General features: G+C 39.2%; 1 protein-coding gene and 1 long non-coding RNA gene across 2 annotated transcripts in view; one reads left to right on the forward strand and one right to left on the reverse strand.

The window, feature by feature from the left end:
* The window catches only part of LOC138169044 (uncharacterized), a 113,926-nt gene extending 102,500 nt beyond the window's left edge, over nt 1–11,426 (reverse strand). The window contains exon 1 of the long non-coding RNA XR_011170255.1: nt 11,315–11,426. This is a non-coding gene — a long non-coding RNA (uncharacterized lncRNA). The remainder of the gene's footprint in view (nt 1–11,314) is intronic.
* The window catches only part of AQP9 (aquaporin 9), a 70,560-nt gene that overhangs the window by 32,105 nt on the left and 20,755 nt on the right, over nt 1–17,700 (forward strand). Inside the window, exon 2 of the mRNA XM_069098150.1 lies at nt 11,341–11,467. Within this exon, the coding sequence (XP_068954251.1) occupies nt 11,341–11,467 (127 nt within the window). The remainder of the gene's footprint in view (nt 1–11,340; nt 11,468–17,700) is intronic.

Below are 17,700 nucleotides of genomic sequence, written 5' to 3' on the forward strand. Positions count from 1 at the left end.
ACAAAATCCAACACTCTCTTCATTACATTACTCTGCCTCTCACTTTACAGTCTTTAAAATACCTTTCCTCTCCATTTCACAGATGAGAAAACTGAAGTCCACCAAGGTTAAGCATCTTACCCTTAGTTACTGTATTCATGAGTTGCAGAGCCAAGATTCCAAACCAGGTTTTTTGACTTCTACCCAAAACCCCACTTTATGCTGATTCATACAGAATTTTCACATCTATAGCCAAGCCTTTCTTCCCGAACCACATTAACAAGATGCCCTTAAACTCAACTGTAAAATAGACATACTGATACTTGATGATACAGTAGATTGAGAGTCAGTCTTAGAGAGAGGAGGAATATTGTCTTTAAATCCTCTTTCTGACATATACTTTCCATCTAACCCTGGGCAAATACTTAATCCAGGGGAGGGAAACCTGCAGCATCAAGGCCATATGTGGCCTTCTAGGTCCTTGGGTGCGGCCTTTTAACCGAGCCTAAGTTTCACAAGTCACCTCCCACACATTCTGACTAATCTTTTCTCTTAGATAGGCATTGTGTTATGTTCCTTTGACTTTCAAACTTAAAATACAGGATTCCTGTGGAGGATACAGAGGCGTACAACACACACACACACACACACACACAAACATACACACAACACACATACACAGTTGTTTGTAGTTGCTCTCGATCTTATAATCACTATGGTTAGGAAGAAAAGAAAACAACCACCCACAAGGAAAGGTAATTAAGATTTAATACTTCAATCATCTGCAATGGCTTCTCCCTTTACTAATGCACATTACAAACCCTTGAAGACTTCCTGGGTGGTGTAAAAGAGTTGTTCAAGTCAAAAAAATTAGTTACCCTTGTAGCCAGGTTGACTTGAACTTTGCTCAGATGACAGACAGTTCATCATGAGGCTTGTATTCAAACCCTTTCCAGTTCTACAGAACCTACTAGAATTTGTATTACACTGGTATAGCCTTCAACAACCCAGGATCACTTTCATGCCTCTGGAGCACTGGAGTAACCTTCATGGGGAACCATGAATAAAGTGGAGTATGATTACATGAAAACGTGAGTAATACAGATAATAAGTGACTAAGGAGGTCAGGGGAAGAGGAAGTGAGCAGGAAGGGCTTCATGAAAGAGATGATAATTGAGCTGATCAGTGAAGAATAGACAGAATCTGGAAAAACAGAAAGAAAAGAAGACACAGGTACAATGTCAATCATTCAACCAAGAAGCACTTATTAAACAGTTTGTAGGTGAAATCTACTGTGCTAGGAATTAGAAATAAAATAAAGTAATCGATAATCCTTGCTCTCAAAGGGCTTAAATTCTAATAGGCTATAATAAGCACGTTGACTTTATCCTTCAGGAAATAGGGAGGCATTATTTTTTTTGTAGGGAACGACATCATTAAAACTGTATTTTAGGAAGATTAATCTGGAAGTAGGGTGCAGACTGGGAGATTAGTTTAGGAGGTTGATCTAGTTAGTTCCAATGTGAAGGGCTAAGTACTTGGATTAGGGTAGAAGTGGTGGGATTATAAAAGAAGGTACAGATGCAAAAAAAAATTAGAAAAGAAAAATCAAAAGACTTGCTAAATTATTAGATAAAAGGAGTAAGGGAGAAGAAAAAACTAAAGATGACTGACATGTCAAGTCTAGGTAACTGAGGATGACTGAAAGCATATCTCTCATGTTACTCCCATAATCATCCATACATTAAATCACTTGGAATTTAATGTATGGAATTTAAGGACACTTCTGTCCTCATTTTCCATTCTTCTTCTCTTCTAAGATTCCTTTCCACTGTCTACTTTTTTATCAACAGATTCTCACCACTTCCCCCCACACCTATTAATGAATATGACCATAGAAAGTGAGGAGCAGGTAATGAACTATAAAGATGTAGGTATAATCATAAAAATCCATCTTTTCTCTCTGACTCCTTATGAAGAATGAAAAAGTTTCTCCTTAAAGGAATGTACGTGGTCAACTCCACTGACTGATGATAACTGACCTTAACCCCTTATTGTCCCCTAAAAAACTCAGCTCACCAGCTTTGCAAAGAATACAGAGGGAACAGCTTGGTGGAGTGTGACCCTTTTCCTGTCCCCTTGCTTATACCTGGAGCAAAGGAGTGGGGTAAGGGCATTTTGAAGAAGGACTATTCACCCAGTAGGTGATATTGCATCCAGCAGGGAGCTGACATGGGCTCTCCAGATGGAGACTTGACAAAACAAGGAAGTAACGTCAAAGACCATAACCTCAGGAAGCAGAGAAGAGAGCCAACCCCATGGATTCAAGGGAGAGCTACCCCTGACAACTGAGAGTTGAGTTTGGAGAAAAGTAGATCCTGAGATGAAAACTAAGCTGAGCAACGCCCTCAGCAAAGATTCTGTGCCTGGTCAGGAGCAGCATGATGACTCCTTGAAGAAAGAACATCAAGGCCCCATAGTACAAAGGTATTGCCTTGGTGATGTGCATTCCCTATATGTGTGCCGCTGTCATCATTCTCTACATTTTGCCCACTCTCTCACATCTATTTGTAGAAGAGTGTGTCCCAGGTTTATGGAAGGAATGTTTTATACCTACTGTTCTGACTGTGCCATCTCAGTAAATGGCATAGTAAATTACTTTGATCTAATTGTGTCTACTGGCTGAGTTTTAAAGAGAGAATTGATGAATGGGGATTTAATGAGTTTTAATTTTAGGAGAGCAGATCCATAGAATACCTTAGAGTCTGTGGGCAGTAGTTGCCCTTTGGTGAAATGACCTAGAAGGGACCCAGTAGAACAATGGTAAAAATGAATAATCCATTTCAATAGATTTTCTTTACTGGGCAAAGAACTAAAAAGAAAAACTTTATAAACAGTGTATGACAATTATAAAGTATTCTAGGGGTCCTGACACCCTGGGGGCATGCTTCTTCTTCACAGCAGTCTAAAGACCCTATGCCTCTGTCTCTTGGACCTCTGCTATCTTATGCTGCTTGGCACACCACTCTTCCTAGCAATTCCACCACCATCCCCACCCTCCTTCTCTAGCTCTTTTTGCCTCATGTGAAAGAATTCCTAATAGAGGCCTGTTGGTCATATGGAGAGCAGATATAATCTGGTGCCAAAACTATACTCAAAGCCTTTCCAGTCTGGTAGTAGCTTCCAGAGATTATTCCCCACTAGCATACCATTTGCAAACCCAGGGTTCCCTCCACATCATTATGAGGCACTGGAATAAGGATTCTTCTTAGACAAACATCTCGCTCCACTCTGCTTCTGCTGCTTTGACTGCTTTCAACTCCACAAAACAAGATACTCTCTGGTCTTCTCCCAGCCTCTTTCCCCCCTCCTTTTCTGCCTTTCATTCCCCCTCCCCCTTTTAAATTATAAACTCCTTGAGGGCAGGGACTGTCTTTATTATCTTCGAAGGGAAGCACAATGCCTGGCATGGTGATGAGGGAGGACTAGAAACACTGGTTTGAGGGTTTACCAAGCCTTTTTCAGGGCTGTTCATCTGCCTTTGGTACCTGCCTGTCACCCAGCTCTCACCTGTGTCTCCAAGAAGCAGTGGCATGTGCAGGGGCCCCACCCCAGTAAAACTGCCTGGGAAAATGAGATGAGCTAAACCAGGTTAAGGCCTCAAACTGGCTGGTGAATTAGGGGGATGTCTACCCCAAGTATGTGAGGACATTCATTCCAATGGCTATGAAGGTGGCTGAAGCAGGTGCTGTGGAGTGCTTAGAGCTTGGTCAGGCATCGAAGATACCAAGGTCCCCCCCTGCATCCCAGGCCATTGCCAGTTGTCTTGACTTTTGTCTTAACACTGGACTTTACCGCCTCTTGAAGAGAGAGTGAGGCCAACAACTTTGTGCAACTTTGCCTCATTTAAATCAGCAAGACATTACCCAGTGATGTCATTGGTCCTCTTTCCAAATGAAGAATGAACAATAGTAAACGTTGATTGTATTGAATTGGATTGGATTAGATTAGGCTGGGTTGGATTGGATTGGATGGGAAGCACCTGAAATGCATGAAGGTACTGGTCCACACATCTGCTTCTGTGCCATTCTTGAATAAGAATGGTTTTTACCTTTTTAAATACAATAAAATTTTGTTTAAAACTGTAAAAACATTCTTAGCTCAAAGGCTATACAAAGATAAGTTATAGGCCATATTTGGCCCACTAGATATAGTTTGCTGACGTTGCACCAAGGGATTAATCTAAATGATTTTTTTTTATTTCAAAGAATTTTGTGGTACGTTCCTTCAAAAAGTGAAGAAGCAACCTCTCATTTATCAAATCAAACCAACACTATCAAGTGCCTACTGTGATAGAGCCATGGTACAGGATGTATAAGCCATGCCCTCAACAAGCTGATAAATTCCAGGGTAGACAAGGTATCAGTATCTGGAAAGTATTTTGCATCTACAAGATAAGCAATCCAAAAGAAACCAGGAAGCAGTCGATGATTAATTGCAAAATAAATATTATAGACAACCAGTGCTATTAGTTCAGAGGAAGGCAAGCTCTCTGTAACCTTGAACAGTCCAGTAAATCACTATAGAGTAGGCTAGAAGGCACTTAAGCTGGGCCTCTTTTCATGGAAAGGATATTAGATTTGTTCTCCTTGATTCCAAAGAACAGAAATAGAAGTAGCAAGAGGAAGATTTACATTCCCTAGGAAGAAAAGAACAGTTAGAGCTAGCCAAAAGGGAAACTATCTCAGGAAGGAGGTTCCCCCACTATGAGTGGTATTAACAAGATATAACCTCATTTGAGATGTCATAGAAAGAATTCCTTTACTGGTACTGGTTAGACTCAATAGCCTCTGTAGTCACAGAATCTCAGGGGCCATAACAGCTTATAAAAATAATTTCTAGAGTATTCTGTTTACAAAGCACTCCTCTCCTTATGAGGTAGGTGGTAATAATATGATTTTCCCCATTTGACAGATAACAAGCTAAAACTCAGAGAAATTAAGTAACTGATTCAAGGTCACATAGCTTCTAGTTACGTATTAGAATTGGGATTCAAACTTAGGTCTTTCTTGACTCCATGTTCAACAAAAATATAGAGTGTATCATCCTGCCTTTATGTGAAATATTTGTGGTTCACTTACTGTATGTCCAGAACTGTACTAGCTGGGCATTGCATGCAATACAAAAGGGAAGTGCGGGATGTGGTCCCTGACTTAGAGGAGTTTACAACCTAGTTGAAGCACAACTGTCAAAGGCCTTTGACATGTAGGTGCCTCAGGAATGTACAAACTATTGACATTTACTGAAAAGCTATCTTGTCAACCTCAAGGGCTTTTTTTGTAGCGTTCTGGAACTCCCTTTATATGATTTACCCACAGTCAATTTAAAAGAGCAGCCAGTACATGAGGTACCATTTCAGGCTTGGAAAAGTCTTTTGAGACAGGATGGCAGAGATATTAGAGTGTTCTGCCATTTCCTTCTCTAGATCTTCTTACAGATGAGGAAACTGAGGCAAACAGGGTTAAGTGACTTGCCCAGGGTCACACAGTTAGTAAGTGTCTGAGGACAGATTTGAACTCAGAAAGGGAGTCCTCCTGACTCCCAGCCCAGCACTCACTATCCACTGTACCATCTAGCTGCCTCCATATTGATATAGTTAGGGAGATAAAAATATTTTAGGAATAGAATAATAGTATGGGATGTAATTGAATGGGATGGGATAGGATGGAATGTTAGAGCTAAGAGGCAAATTAGAAGTCATTTAGTTCAATCCTCATCATCGTACACATGGAGAAACTGTGATTTGTATAATTGGAAAATATTTTAGATAGAGTTCAAATCCAGTCTCAGATACTTAGTAACTGTGTAACCCTACTAAGTCCTATAACCCTGTTTGCCTCAGTTTCCTCATCTGTAAAATAAGCTGGAAAAGGAAATGCCAAACGACTACCAGTATCTCTGCCAAGAAAATCCCAAATGGAGTCACAAAGATTCAGACACAAAAATGTCTAAACAGTTTTGAAATAATCACTGAAAAGAAAATTTTCACTTTTATTTACCTTTAATACCTCCTACTTCTGTTAGGCCCACTTCCTTTTGGTCAAACCTTGGCAGGGATGAGAGAACAGCGTAAAGTGCAAGAGGATTTGAGAGAACTGAGAGACCAATGAGGGCCAGAATAGTCAGTGAAAGCTTGATGGAGGAAGAAGCCCTTCAACTGGGCTTTTGTAGAACATGAAGAGGTAAAGAGGCAAAGAAAGGATATTCCCCACAAAGGTAGAGGTGGGTGGATGGGACACAACCTAAACTCCAAGGAACTTAGACTCTATGTCCATTGGAGCACTGGGCAGTCCCTTTTACATTTCCAAACAGGTAGAAGATCAAGACCTACAGCTCAAAGGACACAAGAGTAAACTGAGGCTTAAGGAAATTCAGGGTCACATAAGAAGTCAGTCATCAGCAGAGCTGGGATTTGAACTCACATCCTTTGACTTCAATACTAACTTTTTTTTTTTCACTCCACAAAGCTGCCTCCTAAAGAAAGATTAGTAGTATGGAGTTCGGGTCAAGGTTTTGCCAACAAAACAACACAATGATGACAATGAAGGACAATTGTATGATGTTTTAAACTTTGTAAAAAAAAATAAAAATAAAAACAACCTTCCGTGAGTTATCTCATTTGGACCTCCTAACAATCTTGTAAGATGGACACTACTATTTTATAGGTAAGCAAAGTGAGGTTTGGTCAATGGCTCCATAAGCCAATTAGTGTTGGAAATGAGAATGAAATCCAGATCCCCTCTGACTCCAAGCCCTATACTCTTTCCAGTAGAGCAGGCACAATCCCTCTAAGAGCCAATGCTATGCTCTTTTAATTGGGGAAGAAAAGGGGAGGAAATAGAGCTCTGAACATTCAAAGAAAGGAAACCACAAACTGAATCACCAGTTCCCCTAACAATATCATCAATGAGCATGTCCAAAGTCTGTCTTTCTGGCAGGATGACACACATGTAGGTGCTATGGGAGAGAATCAAACAGGGAAAGAAATAGGCAGATTCAACTTTTAGGAGAATAAAATTGTTTTCAGGGATGCAATCAGCAATTTAAAATTTAATTGTGTTTTGGAAAATCTCGCCTGCAATATTCTGCCCTGCACAGTGGTTATGTCTGATTAGAACACAATTTAGCTCTTCTCTTGTTTCTTCTCAGCTGCTCACCATGTGGCTTGCCCTTCCTCATAAAGGACAAAAGGCATTTTAGCATCTAGAATTTCTGAAGGCAGCATTAATCACAATGAAATTTGACTGAGCAAAGACCTTGTTCAACTAATAAAGTGATTTAAAGCTCTCTAGTGCATGTGCATTAGAAAGGATAAAAGCCAAGAATGTGTTCCCCCAATGGGAGTTCTACACTAATGACATCATATATCTTTTGTGTATTATCATTATTTTGTGACCCATTACTGGTTTGTCCAGGTCAGTGTTTATTTTTAAAGAAATGTAATCTCTTATTGGGCAGGGATAGTATTTGGAATCAAAGGACATGGGTTCAAATTCCAACTGATGCTTACTACCTTGTGACCTTAGACAAATCACTTAACTATCTAGGGTCTTAGTTTCCTCATCTGTAAAATGAAGGGTGGGACCCAATGGTCTCTGAGGAGCCTTCAAGTTCTATGATTCTCATTATAATACAGCCATGCTTCTTGATCCCATTCCTCCGACCAATCACCTCTTTATGTCATCCCTTTCAGGGAAACATGGCCAATTCTCCAGTGAGTTTAGAACCGAGCTACATTTAACCAAAAGAAAGCATGGTTTTCGTTTTGAGGTACTACCATTGATAGTGACATTAGAAAAGTAAGAGTAAATCCTCCAGAAACTAACAAAATATGAAATGGTCCCGGGGGTCACCTGAAAAGCAAAAATGGGGTTGTTTTATTTTCAGTTCATCAGAGAGTAGGCAGTTAAATCTGTGATTAAATTTGAAGCTAGTCATGTGAATATATGGCTAAACTGTATGTCTGCTCCATACACTTTTCTGTAAAAACTGGTTGTTTGAAAAAAGTCTTAGGGTCAGAAGGACTTTCATAGTCCATTCCTCTGATTCCAGGAAGTATTCCCAAACCATGCCATACACACACATATCTGCAAACACACACGCATATGTACATGCATATATTGTGTGCATATACATATATATGAATCTGTCCTAATGTTTAAAGAGAAGCAGCATGGTACAAAGCATGAGATTTATTTGAAATCTGAGGACCTGGATTTGATTTCCAGGTCTATTGTGGGGCCTTGGACAAGTTAGTTGACCTCTCTGAACTGTCAAATGAGGGAGATGCACTAAATGATTTCTAAGGTTCCTTCCTGCTCCAAATATAAGGACTCTTAAGATATTTAAAGAAAGCTCTTCCGCAGTGTCCCTCCCTGACCTATTTAGCAATCGCCACTGTCAAAAAATTCTTTTTACCTCATTTCTCACACTACGATTCAAGCTTATGTATTTGTGGTTGATCTTGAAAGAAATGGAAGATGACTTATGGCTATGAGTCCTTTACAAGATACTTTTTCAAGTTTTGTTGATGTCTTTTGCTTTTTTCTTGTAGTCATTTCCAGACATTTTCTGCCCTGCCTCTGTTCCTCCTAAAAATGAGGCCTTTCTGGGAACAAAAAACAAAACAGCAAAGCAAAACCAACTGACCCAGTGACTCTGATAGTACATGTAACATTCCTTACACACAGTACTTCATTTCTCTACTGAAGAGAGTAAGGTACTCTTCTCTGGGGCCTAGATTTGTCAGGACAATTACTTGGTATTGGCTTCATTTGGGGATTTATTTTGTTTAGATTGCTGGAATTATTATGATGGCAGTGAGGAATGATGTAATTTCTCATTTCAGATCTTATATTCTAAGAGTCTAAGCTATTCTCTTTGATCTTGTATTTGTGTGGTTAAATACTCTAAATTTTCTTCTTTAATGAGTGATTTGGAAGTTTCTAATTTTCCGATCTTTCTAGGTCATTTGCAATCTTGATTCTATCCTCCAAAATACTCATTATCAACTTGATGTTACTGCAAACTGATCGTTATATTAGACATTCTTTGAACAGATATCTATTGAGCTGTTGTGAGTAAGGCTTATAGATTTATTGGGGGATACAATGCACATACATAGGACAGAGCAAAAGTGCATAATTTAGTGCAAAATGAGTGTAATAAATAGGAGTAGTTATAGTGGCCATCAGACCCCAGGACATACAGGGATTTAAGTCTCCTTAAATTCTCCTTGCTGCAACTTTCAGGGAGGTGATGAGGTCATGCCAAGGAATAGGATGGGAGAATCTGAAATTCTCAAGATCTTATTGAATACTCCATTCCTGACTCGAACTTAGGTTTGGTCCTTTGACATATATACTAGCTATGAGTCCCTGTACAAGTCACTTAACATCTCATTGTCTGGGGGGCAAATCTCTAAGACCATAGGGGCAAGTCTCCAGTGGTATAAAAAAAAAAAGGTCCTCCATAGGAGTTCTACAGTGGTAAAATCAAAAATTTGGTTTAAAAAAGAAAAAGAAAATGAGTGATTTTGTAGGAAGAATGCTCCCATTCCCTACAGCCCCTTAAATTAGGAAACTCCTCCAATTCAGAATGAAAGACACTTCTAGGAGGAGTCCCTGTGTAAGAAGTGAATCACACAGTTACCAAAATAAACATTTTGGGCCTTTGTCAATGAGGAGGAAGTCTGGGGGCAGAACTCCACCTCATTTCAAATCCCTAGACTAGGCTTTCTTCACACTTCCTCATCTCACTCCAGGGCTACCAGGGCAGATTGCCTCACACTTACTTCCATTATACTCTAGCTTGTAATTAGTGTCTCTCAAGCCTATGTAAACTCTCCTCATTCAACTGTTTTTCTTCGATGAACCAAACAGCTCTCAAAATTCATTTGCTGACACCAAGTTAATTTCTTGCTGATCACATTTATTGGACAATAACTATTGTCATTCCTCACCAGTCAGAAACACACATGAATAGTTTTCTGTGCCCTTCTTTATACAATTGTATTGATGTCTGTGTGTTGTTTTTTTCCTGTTAGATCGACCCCTCTATTACCTCCAATTTACCTAGCATATGTTTTATATGTACATAGATATTTGCCTGTTGTCTCCTCTGTTAGACTGTGTTCTCCTTGAAGGAAAGGACAGGAAGTTTCTGTCCTTTTTTGGGTTAGGTGGCAGTGGATAGAGCACCAGGCCTGGAGTCTGAAAGAACTCATCTTCCTGAGTTTAAATCTGTCCTCAGACACTCACTATCTGTGTGACCCTGGGAAAGTCACTTAACCCTGTTTGCTTGTTTCCTCATCTGTAAAATGAGCTGGAGAAAGAAATGGCAAAACACTTCAGCATCTTTGCCCAAAAAACCCCAAATGGGGTCACAAAGAGTCAAACACAACTGAATCCAATGAACAACAATTTGGGGAGCACCTAAAGGGCAGTGTCTGAGTCTTTAAAAAAAAAACCATTATTGATATATTTTGTTTTTGTATCACCTTCATTTTTTTTTTAGAATTTTATTTTATTCTGAACTTAAGAAATAAACTAAGAAATAAAACAAGCATTTCCATAATATAATAGAACAGAAAAAAGATATTTCTTTAAAGCATATAATAAAGTTACCATGTAACTTTCTTTTTCTTCCCTCCCTGCCCCCTGCTACTATTAGACACAAATGTGCTTGTATATTTGTCTCTGTGTGTGCAAAACCATTTTATACTTCTATTTATCAGTTCTATTTCTTTGTTTTCCACTATATTCCCCTCTATTTTCTTGCCTAGTCACTTATTTTAACAAAGAATTAAAAATGCATAAAAAAGTAGCTTAGTAAAACTAAACAACATATCAACCATGTCCAATGTTATATGCAATATCCCATATCTAGAGTCTCCCACTTCTGCAAAGAAGGGAGAGAGGTACATTCTCATATCTCTTCTTTGCAGCCAAGTTGGTCATTATAATTAGTGTTCATTTTTGTTTTATTTTATGTTATTCTTCCCATTTACACTATCATGTATACTATTTTCCTGGTTCTGCTTACTTCAATTTGTATCAATTCATGCAAGTCTTCCCAAGATTTTTCTACTTCTTCATTTCTTATAGCACAGTAACAGTCCATTACATTCACTTATCAAAAGCTGTTTACCTATTCCCCAATAGACAAGCATCATACTTTGTTTCAGGTACATTGCTACTACAAAAGATGCTACAACAAATATATTTTAGTGTATACTTCTTTTGCATTTTATTCTGACACAACCAATCTAGTTTACCTGCTTTTTGTTCTTTTTCTCTCTAGTTCCTTGGATGTGGTTCTGTAGCCCAAGCCGTTCTCAGCCGAGGAGCTGCAGGTGGAGTCATAACCATTAATATTGGCTTTTCACTGGCTGTTGTAATGGCTGTTTATGTGGCAGGAGGCGTCTCTGGTAATTTTCCTCATGTTACTCCTCTCCAATCACTGCTGTCCTCCTCATGGACTACCACTTAGAACAAGGATGTTTTAGCATAATGATCATAGCTAACATTTTTATAGTCCATGGGCCAGGCACTGGGCTGAGTACTTTAATTATTGTCTCATTTCATCCTTAAAACAACTCTGGAAGGTAGGTACTATTTGTTACAGTTCAGTCATATCAGTTGTGCCCAACTCTTTGTGAACCCATTTGGTATTTTCTTAGCAAAGATATTGGATTAGTTTGTCATATTCTTCTTTAGTTTAACAAATGATGGACTGAAGCAAACAGGGTTAAGTGACTTGCGGAGGGTCACACAGCTAGTAAGTGTCAGGGGCCAGATTTGAACTTAGGAAGATGAGTGTTCCTGATTACAGGTCCAGTAGTCTATCCACTATACCATCTATCTGTTATCATTATTCTTCCCATTCTACAGAAGAGGAAACTGAAGCAAATGGAGGTTAAGTGACTTGTCCAGGATTACACAACTAGTAAGTGTCTGTGGCTGAATTTGAACTAAAGTCTTACTGATTCCAGACCCATTGTTGTATGCACTGTTCCACCTAGCTACCAAAAATATGTCATCTAAAAAATATCATAAAAATATCTCTGTGACTCTAGTTCACCACATGCAGGTGGCAGAGCCTTCCCTTCACTGGCAATATACCATTGAAGCCTTCTTCCCTGGAGGGGAGGATAGGTCTGAACCAAGATGATGTTGGTTTAATTAAGAACTATTCTGGGAGGCCCAACACAACCAGATGACCTTTGGTTAGTTAGGATAACTATGAGTTTTACCTTAAATGTTCTGATTGACTTAATAAAAAAGGGAAGAGCCAAGGTAGCCAGAGAGCAGTTGGATTTCTTGATCCCTTCTCTTTCCAGTACTTCTGGCCTGCTAATCTTCAAATCTGTACAGCCTCCATCATCCACCTTCTCTATTTCCTCCCTTGTGAGATAGTGAGTATTTTTCTGACAAAGTCCATTGCTAAAAAGGTACATTTAAAATCTGGACTTTCTTAACTTCATCTGGGTCTGCACCACTACTGGATAATCCTTTTATTAATCTTTTATTGACTCCTTATCAAATCTGTTAGTAGCCATTCCAAACCTCTTGAACTCAAATTCCCAAATCTACCTTCCACCTTCTCTCTGCTTTCTCACTAAATGACCTCATCTACTTTACAGAAAAGATGGCACCTATCCAAAATGAACTCCCTCAGCTTTATCCTACACACATAAAAATTTGCCTTGTCCTTCCCTCAGGGAGTTGATGTCACCTTCGTCCTCACCAAGACCAACCTTCCATTTGTGCTCTTAATGCTATTCACTCTCATTCCCTCTGGTGCTTTTTTCTGTTAAACATTCCCACTCCTTTTGTTCCCTTCAAACTCTCTCTCTATTGGCTTCTTCCTTTCAACTGGTGATCAGCTTCTTCATCAAAAAAGAAAAGAATTGGAGGAGGAGCCAAGATGGTAGAGTAAAAGCAGAAACTAACTTGAGCTCTTCCCCAATTACCTCCAGCACCTATAAAAAATGACTCTAAACAAATTTTAGAGCTACAGAACCCACAAAATGACACAGTGAAATACATATCAAGCTGAAGTCTGCCTGGCAAGCTCAAAGGAAGGGTCTATCACACAAGGGATGGGAATTGCAGGGAACACAGGGAATGCACATTCCTGCATTGGCCATGCTGGCAGAGACCAGCAGTACAGACCAGGCTGGGGCAGACCTCAGGGGATAGAATACTGACAGCTGTCGTGATTTCCAGACTTCTCAACCCATAAATGCCAAAGAGAAGGTAAAAGGTCAGTGGGAAAACTCTGTTGGACCTGGGTGAGAGAAGAACGGGGCCCAGTCCCTTCCCCCAGGGCAGCAGACAGGGCAGAAGCTGCTGCAGCAGGGCAGCTGGGGCTCCAGGCCCATAGATAGTGGGGGGACCAAGCAGCTAACCAGAGGGCAATTGCAGGAATCTCTTTGCTGGCACTGAGACAGGATTCTCTTGCTTTGCCCTGCTTGGATCTGGGTCACACTCTTGGGTGGGTGCTGGGGTGAGGAGAAGCTCTGGCATAGCAGAACTTGTCGAGGATGTGGAGATTCAGTCCTTCTCACAGTTCTGAGGCAGGTGCCTAGAAGAGTCTCTGACAACAGCTGCCTATAAATTTGGGACATAGTACTCTCTACTCTTGAAGCAGAGCTCTTCCATGGCAAAGAGCTCAAAAGTCAAGTAATTGGCTGGCAAGATGAGCAAACACTGGAAGAGAAATCAGACTATACAACTGTTCTTTGGCAACAAAGAAGATCAATACATAAAACCAGAAGAAGACAACAAAGTGAAAAGTCCTGCATCAAAAACCTCCAGGAAAAATGTAAATTGGTCACAGGCCATGGAGGAGCTCAAGAAGGATTTTGAAAATCAAGTAAGAGAAGTAGAGGAAAAATTAGGAAGAAAAATGAGAGTGATGCAAGAAAATAATGAAAAAGAAGTCAAGAGCTTGTTAAAGGAGACCCCAAAAAATACCAAAGAAAATAACACCTTAAAAAATAGACTAACTTAAATGGCAAAAGAGGTCCAAAAAGCCAATGAGGAGAAGAATGCTTAAAAAGTCAAATTGGCCAGATGGAAAAGGAAGTTCAAAAGCTTACTGAAGATAATAATTCCTCCAAAATTAGATTAAATCAAATGGAAGCTAATAAATTTATGAGAAGTCAAGATATAATGAAACAGATCCAAAAAAATGAAAAAATAGAAGGCAATGTGAAATATCTTATTGGAAAAACCACTGACCTGGAAAATAGATCCAGGAGAGATCATTTAAAATTATTGGACTACCTGAAATCCATGATAAAAAAGAGCCTAGACATCATCTTTCAAGAAATTATCAAATAAAAACTGTCCTGATATTCTAGAACCAGAGGGAAAAATAGAAATTGAAAGAATTCACTGATCACCTCCCAGAAAGAAAACTTCTAGGAACATTATAGCCAAATTCCAGAGTTCCCAGGTCAAAGAGAAAATACTACAAGCAGTTAGGAAAAAACAATTTGATTATTATGGAAACACAATCAGGATAACATAAGATCTATCAGCTTCTACATTAAGGGATCAAAGGGCTTGGAATATGATGTTTTGGAGGTCAAAGGAGCTAGGATTAAAACCAAGAATCACCTACCCAGCAAAACTGAGTATAATACTTCAGGGGAAAATATGGTCCTTCAATGCAATAGAGGACTTTCAAGAATTCTTGATGAAAAGACCAGAACTGAAGAGAAAATCTGACTTTTAAATACAAGAAGCAAGAGAAACATGAAAAGGTAAACAGGAAAGAGAAATCATAAGAAACTTATTAAAGTGGAACTGTTTACATTCCGACATGGAAAGATGATATTAGTAACTCATGTGACTTTTCTCAGTATTAGGAGAGTTGAAAGGAATATATATGTGTGTATATATACATATATATATACACACATATATATGTATGTATAGGTGGGTGTATGTATGTATATATGTGTGCATGTATAAGTGTACACATGTATATATAGACAAAAGGCACAAAGTGAGTTGAATATGAAGGGATATATCTAAAAAATAAAATTAAGAGGTGAGAGAGGAATATATTGGAAGGAGAAAAGGAGAGACAAAATATGGTAAATTATCTCACATAAAAGAGGCAAGAGAAAGCTATTACAATGGAGGGGAACAGCAAGGATTTGAAAGAGAATGAGTCAAATCTTACTTTCACTGGATTTGGCTTAAGGAGGAAATAACATACACACTCAATTGGGTATCTTACCCTACAGGAAAGTAGGGGGAAAGGGGATATGAAGGGAGGATGATAGAAAGTAGGGCAGATTGGGGGAGGGGGTAGTCAGAAGCAAACACTTTTGAAAAGGGATTGGGTCAAAGGAGAAAATAGAATAAACGAGGGCAGGATAGGATAGAGGGAAATATAGTTAGTCTTTCACAATATGACTACTATGGAAATGTTTTGCATAACTACACACATATAACCTATATTGAATTGCTTGTCTTCCCAGTGGAGGTGGGTGAGGAGGGAAGAAAGAGAATCTGGAACTCAAAGTTTTAAAAACAAATGTTAAAAAATTGTTGTTACATGCAGCCAGGAAATAAGATATACAGGCAATGGTGTTAGAAATCCATCTTGCCTTCCAAGAAAGTAAAGGGGAAAAGGAAAGTAATGGGGAAAGGGATAAGGGGAGGGATAGTGGAGGTATATAAGAAAGAGCAGCCTGGGGAAAGGGGTAATCAGTATGCTTGCCATTTTGGGGTGGGGAGTAGGGGAGAGAAGGGGAAAAAATTTGGAATGCAAAATCTTGTGGAAATGAATGTTGAAAACTAAAAATAAATAAATTCTGGGGAAAAAAAGGAAAAAAAATCCATAAACTTTCTTTGACCCTCCTATCCTCTAAAACTATTTCCCTATTTTTCTATTTCTTTTTTCATTACCTCCATTTTTTCTACCATTCAGTTACTTCTTAACCTCTTGAAATCTGGCTTCCCCCATCACCAGTCTACTAAATCTGATGTTTCCAAGGTCACTAATGTTTATGTCTTTACCCTCAAATCCTTTTTTACATCCTCATTTTCTTCTTTATTTCTCAGTAGGTTTTGACACTGTTGAACAACTGCTTACTTGACATTCTCTCATCCTTTTGATTCCATAACACCACCTAGCTCTGGTCATCTCTTTACCTCTCTTGAAACCTTCTCTCTTCATGGCTCCTCTTCCCCAACCTCCTACCCTTATGTGCGCATTCCCTAAGGCTATTTTCTCTTCTTTCTTCAGTACATTCTTCCACTTGGCAACCTTATCACTCTAAAAACTTCAATAATCACCTCTGTACAAAGTACTACAGAATTTATGCCTTGACTACTTACTTGAGATTCAGTTGAACATTAGATACTAATATCTAATGTGTAACTCTATGATGACATACTATGAACCTGACTTATCCAAAGCTGAACTAATCATCATTATTCCCAAATATTCCCTCTCCCTAAATGTGTCTGTGTCTATTGATGGTGACATCACTTTTCCAGTCAACCAGCCTTGAAATTTGGAAGACATCTTTGACTCTTCCTTCCTTTTCATCCTGATATCCCAAAAGTTGACAAGACCTATGAATCATACTTCTACAATGTCCTTCCCCTCTGTTCCTTGTTTTCTACTTCTATAGGGCATAGCAAGAGAAACATTAGCCCTGGAATCAAGACACCTAGTTTTGAGTTCTGGCTTTGTCACTTTTAAGTTGTGTGTTCTTGGGCAAGTCACTTAAACACTCTGAGCCCCAATTTACTTCTTTATAAAATGAGGGGCTTTGAAAAGCTTATATCTAAGATCCATTCCAACTTGGACATTTTAGGCCTAATTCAGATTTTCTTTGCCTTTTGCAAAAACTACAGCAGTAGCCTGAACATTGGCCTTTCTCCTCTCCAAACCACCCTTCAAACTGATACCAGCACAATCTTCTTAATTTACATCTGCCACCACTTAGGGATAACTCTTGCCATCAAGAATGTGGTGGGAGCTATCCAGTTGAGAGGAATTCAGAGGAAGCTAGAGAGCTAGAGGTCAGGACCAGCTTGGATGAAAATAAAAGCCCACATATGCTTGCAGAATGTTGAGTGTGGAAAACTGAGGGAAATCTTTGCTCTGCTTGATTCTGTTAGCCACACTCCTGAAACTTGACCCCAAACACTGCTTGTACTCTGCCATCTTGGCTCTGCCCCTGACCCCAAACAATGCTTATCGCTAGCTCCATCAGATTTGACTGGTCTTGGATGTGACAATGCTTCCAATATCATCTTCAGCTTCATAATTGGAATCTTAGCTACCAACCTTGGCTTTATTGAATGACACTTCTTGGCTTAATGGCAGTTAGGTGGCATATTGGATAGCCTTCTGACCTAAAGTTAGAAAGAACTGAGTTCAAATCTAGCCTCAGACACTTACTAGCTGTGTGACTGTAGGCAAGTCACTTAATCTCTGTATGCCTTGGTTTTCTCAACTGTAAAATGGAAAAAATAATAGCCCCTATCTCAAAGAGTTTTTGTGAAGATCAAGGGAGATAATAATTATAAAGTCCTTAGCCCTGGCACATACCGTGTTTCCCCGATAATAAGACACTGTCTTATTAATTTTTTGGACAGAAAAACACCAGAGGGCTTATTTTCAGGG

The sequence above is a fragment of the Petaurus breviceps genome, unplaced genomic scaffold (genome assembly GCF_028583685.1).
Source record: "Petaurus breviceps papuanus isolate PSGF00001 unplaced genomic scaffold, PetGlider_PUasm1.0 37, whole genome shotgun sequence".
Classification (NCBI taxonomy): Eukaryota; Metazoa; Chordata; class Mammalia; order Diprotodontia; family Petauridae; genus Petaurus; species Petaurus breviceps.